Source organism: Mesocricetus auratus, unplaced genomic scaffold, assembly GCF_017639785.1.
Source record: "Mesocricetus auratus isolate SY011 unplaced genomic scaffold, BCM_Maur_2.0 Super-Scaffold_100009, whole genome shotgun sequence".
NCBI lineage: Eukaryota > Metazoa > Chordata > Mammalia > Rodentia > Cricetidae > Mesocricetus > Mesocricetus auratus.
The window spans coordinates 31,826,797-31,844,808 of NW_024429193.1; the positions used below are offsets into that span (position 1 = coordinate 31,826,797).

Genomic DNA, 18,012 nt, shown 5'->3' on the forward strand with positions numbered 1-18,012 from the left:
TGCCTTGTCATCACTGCTGTACTGTCTTGACTCTGACTTGCATTCTAGAAGACTCATCTCTTCAAGATAACAGGAAGAAATAGCCAGTGAAACTGAAACAGAGAAATCTTCCCTCCCCCCCCCGATGAGAATTCATTGCACACACAGTAAATATAAGAAAACATCACTATAATTGTATATAGGATTCATCCAGTTCTGGCTAATGCCCAAAAGGTCTCAAACAGAAAAATTTACTAACTCCTACAGACAGACCTTATGCTTAATACATTCCACCTATACTGTCATGCTTAAAACTTCTTTCATAGCTCAGTCCCAGGTTACACTTTGAACAACTTAAAAAACCAGGAGACTGCAAGTGTGGCCACTTAGGCAGATGGGAGAATTCCACAGAAAGGATGTTGCCAGGATTATTTCTTAAGCACGCTGGCATTGTTCTTTTCAAATAGTTGTTACCAAGGGTCAGCTCCCCAGACATGGTGGAATTGGGCTTTACTTAAAAAGACAGCTCAGGGCAATATGGCAGGTTGAGGTTATCTGCCAAGACAGAGGAAAGCCACAGTTTTTTGCTATTTAAAAACACCTATTTTTCTAAACAAGAGTTGAGTCTAAGTTATAGATACAATATATTCTAAACAAGAGCTGAATCCCACATCTAGGATATTGCAGCAAATTAAAATTCCTATGTATAAGTTTCAACTATAAGCCTTTTGTTGTGTTTGAAACCAAAATTTGTTATAGAGTTTAAAGATTATTTAGCTGCACCCAACAAACCTTGAGGCAAAGTTTACAGCATAGTTTTAAGAGAGGCTATGAGCAGGGAGCATAGAGAAATCATGGATATAAAAGACTTTGGAGTGAGAAGTAGTACCTTAGAGATGAGAGACTTTTGGAAGCACAGAGCAGAGCTAGTTTATATATGAGAGATGTGGGGATCATTTGTCTGTGCAGTTGTTACAATCTGTGAGAACTTGGAAAGCAAGCGCACTGAAGTTTTGGCCATTGATATGTATTGAGGCCAAGCTGTAGTAATAAACTGTGAATCCGGGGAAGATAGAAAAAAGCATCACAAAGGGGAACACTGAGTGAGAGGAGGTGTTCCTGTAAGCTCGACATAGGATCTGCGAGCAGAAGCTACACTTCTGCAGGCTCAAGAGACGGTGTAGTAGAACCTCCAGGGAGCTGTAGCACCCTGGGTTAGGTGAGAGAAATCTAGCGAAGAGGAGAGGAAGGATGGAGACCCAGACAGGTGCAGGCAAGAGGAGTGGGTAGCTGAGGTGGATGAAGTGTCACAGTGGTTAGAATTTCCATGCGGAGCATCCCCAGGCAGAAACTTGTCAGAGAGAAAATGTTCCAAATTACAGAGGAAAGCATCCCTTGTCCTTGTGATTGGAGCCCAGGAGGAGCAAGAGGAGCTTCCAGGCACAAAAGTGTGGCTTTCATAGTAACAGCAAACAAAGCAGGAGGCTCTGGGTGACAGTTATTCAGTAGAGAAGGAGAAGGGCAGGCTGAAGCCCAGAGAAAGGGGAGAAAGTATGCAGAGAGAAGTAGCTGCTGAAGAATCAGGGTCTAGAATTTGGAAGCAAATTTTGTAAGTAGCAGAAGCCAACACAAACAAATGTCCATTTAGTAGAGTCAGATTTGCAGTTCAGTTCAGAACAGCCAGAGTTTCCCAGGATGACACCTATGCCATCTCTGGCTTTCAGCACCCAATGAATGGGGATAAACAAAGAAAGAAAAGGAAAGGAGCATGACTTCTCCTAGGTAGGGTGGAGGAAAAGGTTTATTGTAGATATGTTGAAGAGCATAGTCAGAGACAGGGACAGGGGCATCTGGGAAAGTCTAGAGTGGACACAGCCAGATTTAGCTGTGCCGTGTAAGGAGAAGCGTGGAAGAGAGGGGGAGAGAGCAGTGCCAGGTACAGCCGCCAGGAGGCCCCTTTTGCTGACAAGATGGCATCTTGCTTGAAATATGGTTGCCTTTCTTCTTTTATCTTTCTTTCCTTTCCCTCCACTCTTCCCTCCTGCCTCCTTTCATCTCTTCACGGTCCCCTTCTTGTTTTTATTGATACAATCTTGCCATATATCACTCAGGTTAGCTTGAACCCCTAGCAATCCTCCTGCCTAAGCCTCCTGAGTGCTTGGATTTTATGCCTGTGCCGTCAGGGTTGGATTTTGAAACATGATTATCTGGAAGAAACAGAGGACAAACCCACTTTTGACCAGCAGAATTCGAGGAAAATCAACAGGACTGAAGCAGACAGTTTGAAGTGAGTGGACAAGTGCTGGCTTGGACTGAGGGCAGTGGTCAGGAAGGCTGAAAGCTGTTTTAGCCTTCATTTCCAGGGAAAGGAAAAGAAGATCTAGGAATTCCTAAACACAAGGTTTCTGAAGAGAAGGAATCTTAGAAATCTCTCCCAGGTCCTGAAGGGTAAAGAATGAGAATTCTCAAGAGTGAGATATGGGGTGCTTCAACTAGTAGTTTCTTTGTTTGCTGCTCCTTTCTAGGTAGGAGGAGAAAATGAATTTGTTCCCAAAGCTAAGAAAGGCTTTAGGGGCTCCAACACCTAAACTGTTACGGATCTACAGAAAGCTGGATCTTACTTGTGGGTTTGTTCCCCCACCTTTCCCTTCTTCCCTTGTTTCATGCCTTCTACAGATTACGGGGGGGGGCACCGATCTGGGCACCAGGTTCTGTGGTAACCCTAGAGTCTATTTCTTGATGCTGGATAGCCACAGGGAGGAGGAAGCAAATACTGACAACTGTTGACCTTGCTTCTGTGTACCTGATTTCATGTCAGGAAAGGATGTGGGGACCTTGAGATTGTCTAGTTACACAAAAGTCAAACATGGATCATACTTGCACATTAGGTACTTAGACATTTCTTTTGCTAAGAAGCACTTACCTGCAGGGTAATCAAAAGCATCAATCCTGGCATCTCCACTTGCTTTTGCAATAGTGCTTCATCTGCAGGCAAACATGAGAATCACACAAAGAGTAGCCAACCAAAGACCAGTAATACCCAGTCTTTATTCCCTTTCAGGGCTTCGGGATGAGCTATCTTACCAGCAGCATCCTGTTACAGACACTTAAAGGGCATCTGATGGTCTGTATCCTTTGTCATAAACATGCATTCACCTAGGATTTCAGGAAGAACAAGACCTGGCCAAATAGAACATCAGTGCAGGAGGGCATTTTATAAATGAGGTTGAGGCCGTACCCTGGAGAGGAAGTGATCATCTCACATGGACTGGCTTATTCCCTCAGGTAAAGGACTTCTTGGAACTGGCTTGAAGAACCTGAATGAGACAATAATAAACTCTACTCCTAACCGGGACTGCTTAATCATGCATACCTTCTGCATCCTGCCCCAGTTCTTCCTCTGTTCAACCTAGCATCCATGTCAGTATCCAAGGATAAACTTGGGGTCACTCCATCTCCCTTTCTGTTCCCTTTCCAATGTGCCACATTAATACAGTCTCCTCTCTGCTTTCTCCATCACTCATCTCTTTAACAGGACTGGAGTCCAAGAATAGCTGGTGAGACTGGAATAACAATCATTTGGGAGATGGAGGAAGCCACGGCTTGAGGCCAGTGCGGATGCCAGGAGCTGCTCAGAATAGGCCAAAGCGTAGATAAGGGTGGATCTTCTTCATCCTGCTCATCACTTAATCCCCATTGCCCTGCAGCCAGCTGGGTTACAGTAGGACGCCTGGGCAGCTCTAATTTAATATCTGAATTTCTGTGGTAACTGTAGCTTTTAGCAAAACTTGGAAGAAAAGGGAAATAATCGATAACATTGTTCTGCTGGCTTTTACTAAATCTAAATACAAATTTACTAAATGTAAATTCCCAGCAAAAAAATTAATTAAAGACTGTGCTTACCCTTTTCTGTGTCTAGATGTTAGACAGGATTGTTCCTACCAGGAGATGCTACAAACAAGAACAAGTGCTCACATTAGAGACAGCAAGTCTCCGTGGCTGATGTTAAGCTCTTTCTCCTGGAAGGGAACTTCAGGATGTTTGGTGTCAGAGACATGAAAAAAAGTAATGAAAGATTTTTTTCTAACCATGTGACTGTCACTTTTAAATACAGTGACCTCACATGGTGACAGTTTCAGGCAAAAGGAATTTAGAACACAAGGTGTAGAAAGGAGCTTCACTGTGATAGCCCACAAGAGGTAGGAAGGGTTTTCACTGTGATAGCCCATAAGATGTAGGAAGCGCTATGGTGATATCTACTTGTTTGCTAAAATATTGATCTGCCAAGGCTGAATACAATTATCTATGGCTCCTTCCCTGAGTTGTCATTAGTTAAACTCCTCTCTCAAGAGGTAAGACTGAAGTATGTTTTAAAATTACTTTTATTATTATATATGTGCATGTTAATATGTTTATAAACATATATATAATTATATACTTAAATTATATTTACATAATTTATCACTCTTTCCTCTAATTCCTGTCCTGTATTACCCAAGTTCCTCTCAAATTCATGGTCTCTTTTTCTTTAACTGCATATAATATATGTATATGCATAATTAATTATGTATACATACCAATAAAATGTAAATACAGTCTGCTGAGTCTTAGAGTTCTTCCATACACACCTTTACATATGCATCATTTTCACACAAACACTTTCTGCTATTTTGATCCTGTTTACTCTAGTCTTCCAAAGAGAATTATTTACTACTCTTTGTTCTGTGGGCATGATAGACTGTGTCCTTCAAAGTGTCTCTGAGACCATTGATACTCCTATACATCATTTACCATTGTCCCCCTAACTGTCTTCATTCTGCCTTCTCCCTCCCCCATAGAAAGGGGAGAGGCGATTCTGCATCACGTTGCTCTTGCACAACTTTACTCTCTGAATACTTTTGTGCACATGACTAATTAGTACGTTTCTCCTGTTAAACAGACCAGCAGTTTATTCTTGGGCATGCTCAGAAACACAGACAAGCCTCTTATCATGTGCTCTCACTTGGACAGTAGACTTTCACACTTGTTTAGAATGTAGGTGTCAGTTCATGGCACTCCTCAGTCAGTGCTCAAAGAGAAATGAACTTTAATTCCAAAAGTATTGATCCTAGGAGGGTCCATATGACATAATCACATTGATGACTGGGTTTGGATTTTTATTCAAAAGACAAACTTACTTTTGATTTGTGAAATGCATGATTTCCACTTAATTATCAGTTGAAAAAAAGGGGGTGAGGGTAGTGAGTGTATAGGCAGTATACTCCTAATGAGCCTTCATTATTTTCTGATTACATTTTAACATGAGGATTTATTGTTCCCTGAAATTATATTTTCCAGTTGACAGAGGCTGTGACAGTATGGTGACAAATTTGAGACCAAGGAAGCTTCTCATCAGAGAAGTGCAGTCAGGATTTGGATAAGTCTGGTCTAATCTGTTTAACTTCCAGAAAGAACATCCTTATTCCAGGTTTTAATTAGCATCATACCCCGTGAACATCACTAAGATACCCACCAGTAAGATGGGTGAGAGAGAGGCACAGAGAGGCACATCTTTTCCAGGAACAGAATTCTCAGTCTATCAGTCTGGAGAGTTTTGTAACAAATTGCAAAGTTTTGAACCATAAACCATTTAGCTTCCCTATTTCAATGGAGACACAAAAGTTTATCTGATAATTCCTGTTTATTCTTTTTCCCAAAATGGTGCAAGGAAATCAGTCACAAAGTTTCTCTTCTGGAGGTCACTGTTAAGGCAGCACATTCTGCAATACTCAAAGTTGTGTTAGAAAGTCAGTGTTCTGTGTTATGAGGAAATAAAGATGATATAGATTTTATTTAATTTTCTTGATGAGCATTTACTGTAACACTTTGTTCCGGCAACAAGTTGGTATAGTTCTAGAAGCTTCTGCCCTTTGTGCCATTTCTTTTACTATAAGGAATGGTATTACAGATAATTAATTCTAAGCTGGGCATGGTGGCACACTTCTGCAATCCCAGCATTTGGGAGGTGGAGGTAGGGTGGTCAGAATTTCAAGATCATTGTGGTGATTTGAATGAGAATAGACCCCATTGGTTCATATCTTTGAACTCTGGGTTCCTAGTTGATGGATTGTTTAGGAATGATTAGAAAGTTTGGCTTTCTTCTTAGAAAGGAGTGTTACTGAGAGTAACTTTGAGGCTTAAAAAACTCACCCCAGGCCCAGTCTCTGTCTCTGCCTCTAACTTGTAGATATGATATAAGCCTCAGCTACTTCTCCAGCACCATGGCTGCCTGTCTACCTGCTACTGTGTTCCCCACTGTAATGGTCAAGAACTCACCTTCTGAAACTGTAAATGAACCTCCAATTAAATGCTTTCTTTTATAAGGTCATGGTGTTTCTTCACAGCAATAGAACTGTAACTGAGACAGTCATGCCCATGTACATAATTTAACCCTTTTATAGTCAGCCATGGCTACGTGGGACTTTTTGTTTAAAATCAAAAAGGAAATCTGGGCTTGGTGATGGTATATTCTTTTATTCCCAGCACTTGAGATGCTGTCACAGGAGGATCTCTGTGTCTATATAGGGAATTACAGGACAGCCAGGATTACTTAGAGAGACGACAAAAATATGATTAGTTCTGTTTTTAAACTGAAATCCTCACACAAGAAACAATAAAGAAAATCTAAGCAAATGTAGCTGGATTGAAGAAGATATGATTTTATTTAATGACTCAAATCTAAGTAGAAAGCACTACTCACCCATGATGAGCCAATGGGTGAGTAAACACATTGTTGGATGAATTCCTCCTTTAACCTATATATTCTTTCTTTTCAACAAATACTTTGTTGGGAACCTAGTAACTTGTTCTTATGAATATTATTGAGTACCATCCTCCATAGCCTAGATTATAGCCTGCACAAAGTAAAACAAAGAGTTGTTAAATGAATGAATTGTATGATATGTTTTTCCCTTAAGAAACAAAATAGTTATTCTATCATCAGTAACACGAATTAATAAATGACCAAGAGACTGATACTGGGGTTAAAACTTCAAGCTGAATATCAGAAAAGCAAAGCAGTGAGCCATTAGCTTCTTACTTCTATCTCAGACTGAAAGAGCTGGTCCTGTCTCCATGAGCTCTCACCAAGCCTCAGACTATAACCTCTCCTCAGTGTGGCTGGAGAGTGAATGCCTCCCTGAGACCTTGCTTCTGTCTTATATACTTCCCTAATGTTGGGATTAAAGGTGTGAGCTACAATTCTCTTTTAGACTGATTCACTCTTGTGTAGATCTAGGTGGCCTTGAACTCACAGAAATCTGAGTATCTCTCAATCCTGAGTCCTAGGATTACAAATGTGTACTACCACCTCCTAGCTTCTGGTTGCTGGTATTAAAGGTGTGTGCCTGACTTCTATGTCTTGTGATTGACTTTGCTTTCTGAATCCTCAGGCAAGCTTTAATAAATCATAAATAATATATCGCTGCACTCATGACATTTGGATTTTTATTTTGCTGGGTTAGGCAACATCTTCCTGTCAACAATATGTATTCTGATTCCTACTACCGCAAATTAATCATTTTTGTGCTCATGAATTGTCAGAACCTGATCCAACAAGTCAGCTAGGTTACCTGGTAGGGGCATGAGGATTGAGAAATGGCAGATCAAAGAAACAGAGACAGAAACTCAGGATAAATTGGACAAGACTGTCCAGTCCATGGCCTTCAGCACATAGGACATTCCTGAGTTTAATTTAGAACTTGCTTATATATAGACTAGAGGCAAAGCCGAACAAAGAACAGAATAATCATTTAACCAGCTCCCTGCACCATCCTTGAATCGAGGAGCAGCCAGGCTCACTATCTATCACGAGTCACGCTAGCAGCAAGCAGCCTCATTCCCCTATCTCTGTGTACCTTTCAGATGGCATCAGAAGCTTGTTAGTTAGGTGATGTGTTCTTTCCCATGGGTCTAATCAGAACTTTCTCACAACTCTCAAGGAGACTGAAATAAGAAAGCTTGAACTCTAGTATCTTAGAAGTCAGAATAGACTCCAGATAGAAACTGAGTTTCTTGTGGGGCTCCCACAATGAATATTAAATAAAATGCTTTCAGAGCTGATCCTGAAGACAAATCAAAACTTAAAATGTATTGACTATATTATTATTCAACTTTTAGATTTCCTTTTAAGATTTCCAATGGGGGCATGATCAAGGGAATTATAATATTCATAAATTTTTAGAAAAGTGAGACTAAGGCATATAAATACAGATGAAGTCCATCTTTGCTGCATATTGGACCAATGAGAGCTAGAGGACTCCATAGACTGTATGGTACTTTATATACACATGTTTTGTTATTGGTTTTTACTTAAAATGTGATCAAGGATGCAGGAGGGAGACAAAAGGGTTCTGTGGGTGTGGTTAAGAGAGGGCAATGGAGGGATGATCAGAATACATTGTTTACATGTATTGAACTGCCAAATAATAAAAATATTTTCAAAATAGTAACACATATTTCTATAGCTATTTCCTGGCAGAAAACCTTTGGATTGTGTGCAGGATTAAGAATCTGCAGTTATTTATGGAGAACCAATAATCCCGACACAATAGGTAACACTTTGGGCTCCAGTATAGACTAATATTCACAATTTTAGTTTCTCTTCTTGGTTCTTTTATTTTTCTCCCTTTGCCTTTCAAGGACCATAGGGAAGATCACATGGTAAGAATTTTTTGTTTGTCGTTTTGTTTGAAGACAAGGTTTCCCTGTATAACAGCCTTGGATATCTTGGAACTCCCTCTGTAAACCAGCATCAAGATCAAAGGTGTAAGCCATCATGCCCAGCCAAGATTCCATGCTTAGAGTAGCAATTTTACAGTTTGCCAGAATCCTACTCTGGTGTAATGAATTATAGATAAGAATTTTATGATAAAATAAATTAAATGGGAAGAGACTGTGTAGAAGTTTCCGTCTTTATAGTTATAATGCCAAGAAGATTTAAAAACATCTGCATTAAAATGATATTTTAATTGAGCCCCCCATTCCCCAAAATGGCTATATAGACCAGGGGGGTTTGGAACTCATGGAGATCCACCTGCCTCTGCCTCCCAAGTATTGGGATTAAAGGTGTGAGCCACTATGCCTAGACCAACCAAGTCTCTCTTAAACCCATTTTTCTTTAGCTTAGTTATAGCTTTAACAAAACTTTACAGTATCTCTTAAGTCATAGCACCATCTTGTATTCCACAAAGAAAGGCATGTACTGACAATTTCACCTTAAGACCAAGATTCATGAATCTCTTTAGAAACAAAATTAAGCTTTTTGAGACACATTTTGCCCATTTTATTCTGTGGTTTCAGACCTTTGTAATGGATGCCTTCACAAGGTTTTGGAACACTGAAGGGCAGCCTTTGCTTTCTCACATTTACATGGTAAATGGTGCAGGACCCACCCACCTCCTCCATCACCAACAACTGTCTTAGCATGGTTGTTCATGCTAAGTTCCTGCAGTCTGTGGCTCTTCAAGTGTGGCTTCAGCTTTTGCATTAAGATAGGGCACATCACAGAAGGCCCTGTGACTGCCAGTAACAGTTGCTGCTCCATGACCCTGTGATTAGCTTCATATCGGCTAATCCTTTAATCTTCCGTTTCTATTTTTTCCTATCCTGTACTTTATGTAAGAGGAGGGTCAGTATAGAATATTGTTCTCAATGCAGTGGCCATGTGAGAAAAAAATCTTTTTATTTCCAAAATCTTCATTTATTACCCCCACCATCCCTTCAAATTCCTATTTGCAAAGACTTTTGCTTGTTGCCAAGCATTCTGATTTACACTTGTTATTACAAATTCAAGGCCAACCTGGGCAGCTAAAAACGCTAAGAAGATTTGTATTTGTCAAAATGAATAATAGGATTGTACCTGGAAGTGTAATAATAAAATTGGGAAGGCCACACTAATGCCATAAAATAAATCACTTCAATAATTAATATGCATAAATAGTTCATGGTAGAAACAATAAAGTAAAATCAGCTCTGTACAATAACAAATTTACAAAATTTTAAAAATATATTCGTTTTACATTCAAATTATGGTGAAAAATTGATGACTGTAATTCTTTTTTCTGAATGACTTTCCCTTTACATTTTATGAACATACATGATAGATAATACAGTCAACATGATGTTACAGTCATTTATGACATTACAGTGCTTAGTAACTTTAAAGAACTGAGATAAAAATTCTTACTTAGAAACCAAAAATAAAATAATTAAAATCATTTGCATAACTTTTTTGAAAAATAAATTAGGCACTTTCTACTGAAATTATTGTTCTATTAACGTGTTCGTTCCTGGCAAAGCTCAGACACTATCTTCTCTTCCTTTAAACACGATAAGGTGAGTTGCAAGCTATCCACCTTCGAGAAGCAGCTTTTTCTTTTCAAGGAAGAGGCAAAGACTACACAAAGTAGAATTAGTTTAAAAGCCCAAGTTGCATATGTTACCAACAAAAAAAAAATACTGATTTTAGGCTTTTGAGGTAATGCAGTCTTTGACTCTATCAATAATCATCTTTAATCATGTTACCTGATAATTTCCATCAGGTTAGTGCTCCTGTCCACTACAGGTCACAACCCCTGTCACAATTCAAAGCATTCTGTTTTGTCAACTGACTAATCACTCACAGGCTAGAGAGGAATAAACTACATTTTCCTCTCTCTGCGTCCTGCAGGAGCATCGCCTTTGGCACTCAGGAGGGTGGTTTTGTCCACGTGGCAGCCAGATGGCAGAGAGAAAAGTGAAAATAAGCCCGAGGCGGCTGGCGGTGGCATTTCTGAGGCAAATTCTCCGAAATACCTAGAAAACAGGCGATTTAAGCTTAACCAAGTCAGAAAGTCTTGCATTTAGCCAGCGGTAACACTTGGTGGCATTTTGTTGAAGAGTGCACTGTCAGCTGTTTTCTCGTCCTAGTTTTACTTTTCTTTTGCTTTTTCTCAGCCTTGGTTTTGTTCGTCTTCTTTTTCTTGTTTTCCTCTTTGAACCACGGGCCCCAGACTCCTCCGTTGAGGCGAGGGTTGCTTCGGGGATCCTTCGGTGGGTACCTGACAGGCACTGCGGTCTTGTTGAACTGTGACAGTCTCCTCAGCAGTTTCTTCACGATGCCGGGATACCGGGCCGATAGGTCCACCCTCTCGTAGGGATCAGCTGTGATATTGAAAAGCCAGATACTTTTGCCAGTTGACAAGGTAATCCTCTCATTGTGCCATCGGTTTGGGCCCAGATTGCTGAAGGACTGAGGGGGGACCCAGTCACTGTAGCCAGGGTTTCCCGTGAGGAGCTTCCAGTGCTGCACGCGGATGGCTGACTGGATTGCAGTGTTCCAGATCCCGTAGCCTGCTGCCCAGGAGCCATTTTTCGCCTTGGTGTAAATGGGGTCAATGTTGTGCAGAATATCCACTCGGGGTGAACGAAGACCTTCACTTATGGTCTCCCAGATGTCGTATCCATCTAGCTGAATGTCTTCATCAATCTGCCCTTCGGCCAGTGAAATCAGGGTGGGGTACCAATCTGTGATGTGCACAAGCTCCTTGCACACTGTTCCCTTGTTTTTCAGAAGTGGACTGTGCACAAAGCCAACTGCCCGGATGCCCCCTTCCCAATATGTTCCTTTACTACCTCTGAGAGGCCAGTTACTTCCTCCTGCTGTGGGCTGTCCACCATTATCTGAAGAGTATATGATAATACTATTGTTATAGAAACCGTACCTCTTTAGAGCCAGGGTCACATTCTGGATTGCTTCATCCAAGCAGGAGAGCATGGCTGCATACCTCCTCCTGTTTATGTTGATAATGGATCGGTAGTGCTCAAAATACCTGCCAGGGGCTTGCAGTGGTGAGTGGACAGCTTGGTAAGCAACATATAAAAATATAGGTTTCCTGGGGTCATGAGAAGCTAAGATTTGCTGCACTCTCTGAGTATACATCTGTGTTGAATATATGCCATTGTCATAGTCCCAAGCAGCATTGTCATTTTCATATAAGTCATAGCCACACATCCCGGGACTGTCACATTTGTAGTGTGTATAATAATCTCCACTTCCCAAAAGGGAGCCAAAGAAAGTATCGAATCCTCTTCTGGTGGGCATGCATTCTTTCCTGTAAAACCCCAAGTGCCATTTCCCAACCATATGGGTTGAATAGCCGACCTCCTTGAGCTTCTGAGGTAGGGTTGCATTGTCTAGAGGTAGACAGTTGGGTTGGGTAGGTCTGATGATGGAATGCTGGAGTCCTGTGTGTATCTGGTACCTTGGAGGAAAGAGGAAACATTTTGTCAAGCCAGGATAAAAGGGATATTCTCCATACAAACTATTCTACAGCTAAAAGTTTTCATGAAGATCAGCTCCACCTCAATACAGATAGGATAACTGAGCAGCTCTACTCTTATTCCAAAGGGTTAATGTGGCTTCACATTTAACAGTCGAAGTGTATTTTCAGTACTTTGGAAGCTAAGATTTTTTATGCCTTATCTCAAATTGTTTTTAAAATTCTTACAACAGAATCAATGACAACAAAATTTAGTCTTTTAATTACACGACAGAGTGCTAGCAAGACAGGGGAGGATACACAGAATTAGAATATTATATCTCACAGTAGCTTCTGAGAGCACATGTTTCTAACACTTATGTTCTAAAACATAGGCAGAATTATGGAAAAGTTTCTGGTAGTGTGTCAAACAGTATTTCACACTTCACCCAGGCCTATTGGATCTCTGACTAAGGAAGTGGCTTTGGCCTCAGAAACAAACCTCAGTGTTTGAAGCTAGAGTTGGAGACAGTTCTCCCAGTTCCAGGGGAAGCAATTCTGTTTGCCAGGGTCTTGCCTCCCCTATCCCCGTCAATTGCTAAGAATGAAATCCCTAATAAATTGCTTAGAGTGAAATCTAACAGAGAAGGTAACTTTTCTATACTCTATTAAAATGACAAGGAAGCTAGTTTCCAGGATTTTTCCCTACACATTTTCCAAAGGATTTCCCCTGAGAATCAGTTACTAACATATTAAACATGCAAGGCTCATGTGTATCCACTTATACCTGTTAATTCATAATACTTTAAGAAGGATTTGACTGAAGTTACTTCATATGCTCAAAATAACTTACAGTAAATGTGAAGGTACTCTTGGAACCAAATAAATTGCAAAGAGGAAAATTAAGATAGAAAACCCAAACTTGGGCTGCGGAGAGGACTCAGTAGGTAAAATGAAGACCTGAGTTTAGAGCGTCAGACACCACATAGGAAAAGCTTAGCATGGCTGCTTGTGTTTGTAACTTCAGCACTGGTGGGTTCAGGCAGATCACTGGAGCTAGCTAACCAAAAGTCTAGCTGAATCACTGAGCTCTATAAATTTGTACACACATAGACCTCACAGAAAACATGTACACACACACACACACACACACACACACACACACACACACAAATCAAAATGCCTCCCAAACTGAAAAGTTTTGTCTATAGTGATGTATTCTGCAAGGACAACATGCCATATGTATTTTGGGGGAATAGTCCAATTTGTGTTTAAATGCTTAGCTGGGAATATGATGCAAGCATGAATTCCTGAGTGCTAATTGCACATGCATGCTGAGGAGTTAGTAAGAACTGTGGTGACCACTTCTCACTCTTCCGCAAAGCTGCATTTGTGTCTGCCCTTTATGCCATTCATCATTAGCAGATAGCATCTCACAGCAATCACAGTTATAGGAACTTAAAATAGATAAATACTGGTAAATACATTTCACAAGTATTGCTAAACACCCAATTCAGAAGGTGTCATTCTTGATGATTTTGGTCTAGTATAGGATCCAAAACAATAACTTATCAAATTAAGTTTGTACATGAACAATTGAGAAGGGACTACCTACATAAACTTGGAAAAAATGAAGGGGTAAAGTCTGTATTTGTGAAAATTTTAGCAATCATTCACAGGGATACATTATTAATTATATAATTACCATGCATAGACCTTTTCCTTGACCTGAATGCCTATTTAATTCCTTCAAAAGCTAAAAATTTAAGCCTTTGTAATTGAATTGGTTGTTTCTCACCTAATGATAGAGGCAATGGAAATGACACTTAGGAAATATAAGAAGTGTTTCGGGTTGGGGGAGGAGAGGGAAGGGACGGGAAAAGAGAGGAGGGGAGAAGAGACAAAATTGCTTTCAGAAGACTGTGTAGAGCTGGTAGATAAACGAGAGTCCAGGATCAGTAGTGAATGAAGAGATTTCTGCTTCTGCTTCTTTGGAAAGTAGAGTGGTTTCCATGTTGGGGACTTTAGAGCTAAGAACATAAAGACTTGCCAACAGCTCATAACAAAAGAGAAAAATTTCAGGTCAGTTTCTCCATTGGTAGTTTCAAGCCTCAAACTTCTGCAAAGAGTTTGAAACAGAGTGTGGGACACTGACTAAGTTACAGGTGTTGAAATCTGACATACCTGAGTTTGGATTTCCAGTTACCTGTGAGATTCAGGGCAGACTTTAAACCTCTGACCTTCAGTGTCAGAGGAGACTGGGTGATAATATATGTTAGGATGTTGTGGGCCCTATGAGGAGCACATAATCTAGGGTGGGGAGAACAGTTAGTAAATGGTATCTGTCACTGGGATTACCCAAAAGTGTAGAGAAGTATGTGATGACATATTTGTAGAAAGTTTTATAGTTCATAGATTTTCTTTCCTATGTACAACTGAACTTAATATTCAGTACTGCAGTGACAACAAGTCACACTCTGTCTTCATTTCATGACTGGGAAAGAAGATAGGAAGAGAGCTGTGGCATGTTTTAAAGTTTAATTAACATTTTTCATTTATTTTACAAACTGACCACAGTTTTCCCTCCCTCCTTCCGCCCCATTATCCACCCCCTCCTCATTTGCCCTTCCTCTGTCTCCATTCAGAGTTGTGGTATTTTCAAGAACTGTCTTAACTGACTACCAACTGAGATACTGATTTCAGAGTAGCATGAGTAACTGTGTTACTCACTCAGTTTTTAAACTATTAGTTACTATGAGTGCTTTGTAAGAACATTCAGGGGAAGTCAAAAGTGAAAGATTTGCAAACCAGATAGGGAGGATTATCTTTATCATAGAAATACTTGAGAATTTTGTATTTAAATTAGAAAAAAAGCTTGCTTCACATGTCAATCCCAATTCCCTCTCCCTCCCCTCCTCTCCTGCCCCCCCAAAATCCCCCAACCCTCCACCCAGTCCCTACTCCTCTCCCTAGGGAGGGTGAGGCCCTCCATAGGGCATCTCCAAAGCCTGTCATATCATCCCAGGCAGGGCCTCGGCCCTCCCTCGTTTGTCCAGCCTGAGAGAGCATCCCTCCACGTAGAATGGGCTCCCAAAGTCCATTCGTATGCCAGGGATAAATACTGATCTATTGAAATATTTGAGAATTTTTAAAAATTGGGATGACGTTGAACTGGAGGAAGCTCTGGGAAGAATAACAGCATAGTCTCTAAGTCACTCCAACTAAAGATATGGGACATGAACTTAATACGGGATCACATAGTTCAAAGAAGGGTCTCAAAGGAGTGCTTCCAGTTGAAAGGAATTAAGGGGAGACGATGATCAGATGAAATCTGTGATCCTGAAATACAGTGGGCACAGCTGGGGAGCTGACAGAGCTAAAGAGTGTCTCAGGAGTACTTGAGAAGAACTATGTTGACTTCTGAATTTGACATATGTTTGTGTCTAGAAACAAAGGAAAAATCCTCATTTCTAGGAAAGACCAGTGTTATAAGTGAGATGGTGCATTGTAGGAAATAGGTAGTAAAGTAGGAGGGATGGTGAATCCCCATGCTGGCAAATAACTTTTAAAATGGTTCAAGAAAAAATTTTTCTGTCTATCCCTGCAATTTTTTCTGTGCTTATGAGGTAGGTTCAAGTACAGTAAAAATGTAGAAAAAGTAATTAGGATAAATGAAAAATATTTCTGTTAAAATTTCAGTTAGTGTAATGACTATAAATGAATCCAAGGAACTAGATCCTATTAACTATGCATTCAATAAAAAGAGAAAATGTAATAATGAAGAAGAAAATAAGATCTAAAATGCTAACAAGAAAATACATTACCTTAAAGTAGTATGTAATCTGAGAAATAATAATTCCATTCTGTGGAATTTATGTTAATCAGAACATAAAGAAAAAAAGCTGTTCATTATTGAAGCATGTGCCTCAATATATATATATGTATATATATATGCACATTCCCATGCTATTATAAGCAAAAGTAAAACTGAGAAATTGAAGGAGATACCATAAGATGGAATGATCTCATGAATCAATAGGATTAATATTGTGAAATGGCTCTAGTATCAAAAGTAACCTACAGATTCAATGAAATGTCCATCAAAATTCAAACACATTTCTTCACAGAAATTGAAAAATATGTCAATTTCATATGAAAACACAAAAACCCAGGATAGCTAAAACATCCTGAGTAATAAAATAATGCTGGATGTCTCACCATCTCAGATTTCAACGTGTATTGTAGAGTTATGTTAAATAAAAACAATGCTGTATTGTCATAAAAACAGACACATTGATCAATGGAACCAAACTGAAGTCCCAGACATATATCTATACACTTACGAACACCTGATTTTTCAAATAAAAAGCCAGAAATACATAGAGGAAAAAGCATCTTCAACAAATGGTGCTGTCAAACTGGATGAGTATAGGATTGTATTCCTATATGCAAGAATATAGGAGAATCCAAGTAGATCTATATTTATCACCCTGTTCAAAACTTAACTCCAAGTGGATCAAAAACCTCAATGTAAGACCTTATAGAAAAGAAAGTTGGGAATAGCTTATTGGCTCAGAAAAAGACTTTCTTAACAGACCATCATTAGCACAAGCACTAAGAACAACAATTAACACACGATGCTATATGTTTAGTCTCATAAGCAGGTGTTAGCTTTTAAGTCTTGGATATGTGTGTTGCAACCTGAATAACCACATAAGTTAGGTTCTAAGGGGAAAAGAGGATCTCCCAAGGAAGGGGAAGAAGAGTTTAGTGTTATAGAAAGACAAAGTAGAAACTGTAACAGGAGGATTAAATGAGGAAAGTTAAGGAAGAGTAGTGTAAAGGAGCAAAAGTGGGGAGGGAGAACTAATACTAAAAGCCTTTTGAAAAGCTATATGGAAACCTACTATGGTAGATGTGTCCTAATTTGTACACATATATGAAAGTAATCTAAATGGAGTCGCCATATAATGAGGGAGACAATGCCCCCAACTAGGCATCTTACTCCACCAAGTAAAACCTCTGTTGCCAAGAATGGACTACATCTTGTTGAGTCGTTGGCTAAAGTGGTCCCATGGATTGCCCAAACATCACAGGCTATTGTCAAGGTTATTAGTTGCTCTCTACAACCTGACACCAAGGCCCTGTTGCTGAACATGATGCTTATTTATGTTATCAACCACAGAGAAATCATGCTGATTCTCACCAGATGCTTTACCCCTACTAATAATGGTTCTGAAAGGACTCTGCATGTCACTGGAAGAGAAAGGTAATAATCACTGTCACCCATCTACAAACCCTGTAACCTACAGCAGTGACCTACCTGCAAGATATACTACTACAGTAGTGGCACAAATGTTATGAGAGTAACCAACCTCCCTTTGACTGTATTTAAGGTTCAGTCCATGGGATAGAATGCATGCCTGGCATTGCTAAACTGGCCAACAAACCAAAACTATATAGAGCATGGACCTGGGGGGACACTTAATACTATTATTTTGCTGAAAAATTATAATGAAATGACTCCTAATTTCATTGCTATATCCATAGATCAGTGCCATTTTAAGATTCTTGCAGTAGATGGTGTGTGTGTGTGTGTATGTGTGTGTGTGTGTGTATGATGTGCGTTAAAATAGCATTGAGTTATTTTGTGTGAACTATGAGTAATATATAAATGTGTATTCATAGATTATACTTTGATATGACATGAGTGAACCTGGCATTGATGCCAACTCTGTTAAAGATAATAGCCATC

The 18,012-nt window shown here is 39.8% G+C and overlaps 1 protein-coding gene across 1 annotated transcript in view; it reads right to left on the bottom strand.

The window, feature by feature from the left end:
• Positions 1-9,271: 9,271 nt before the first annotated feature.
• Arsj (arylsulfatase family member J) overlaps positions 9,272-18,012 on the bottom strand; it is a 76,777-nt gene continuing 68,036 nt past the window's right edge. Inside the window, exon 2 of the mRNA XM_005077142.4 lies at positions 9,272-12,260. Coding sequence (XP_005077199.2) covers positions 10,844-12,260 — 1,417 coding nt within the window. The 3' untranslated portion in view covers positions 9,272-10,843. The remainder of the gene's footprint in view (positions 12,261-18,012) is intronic.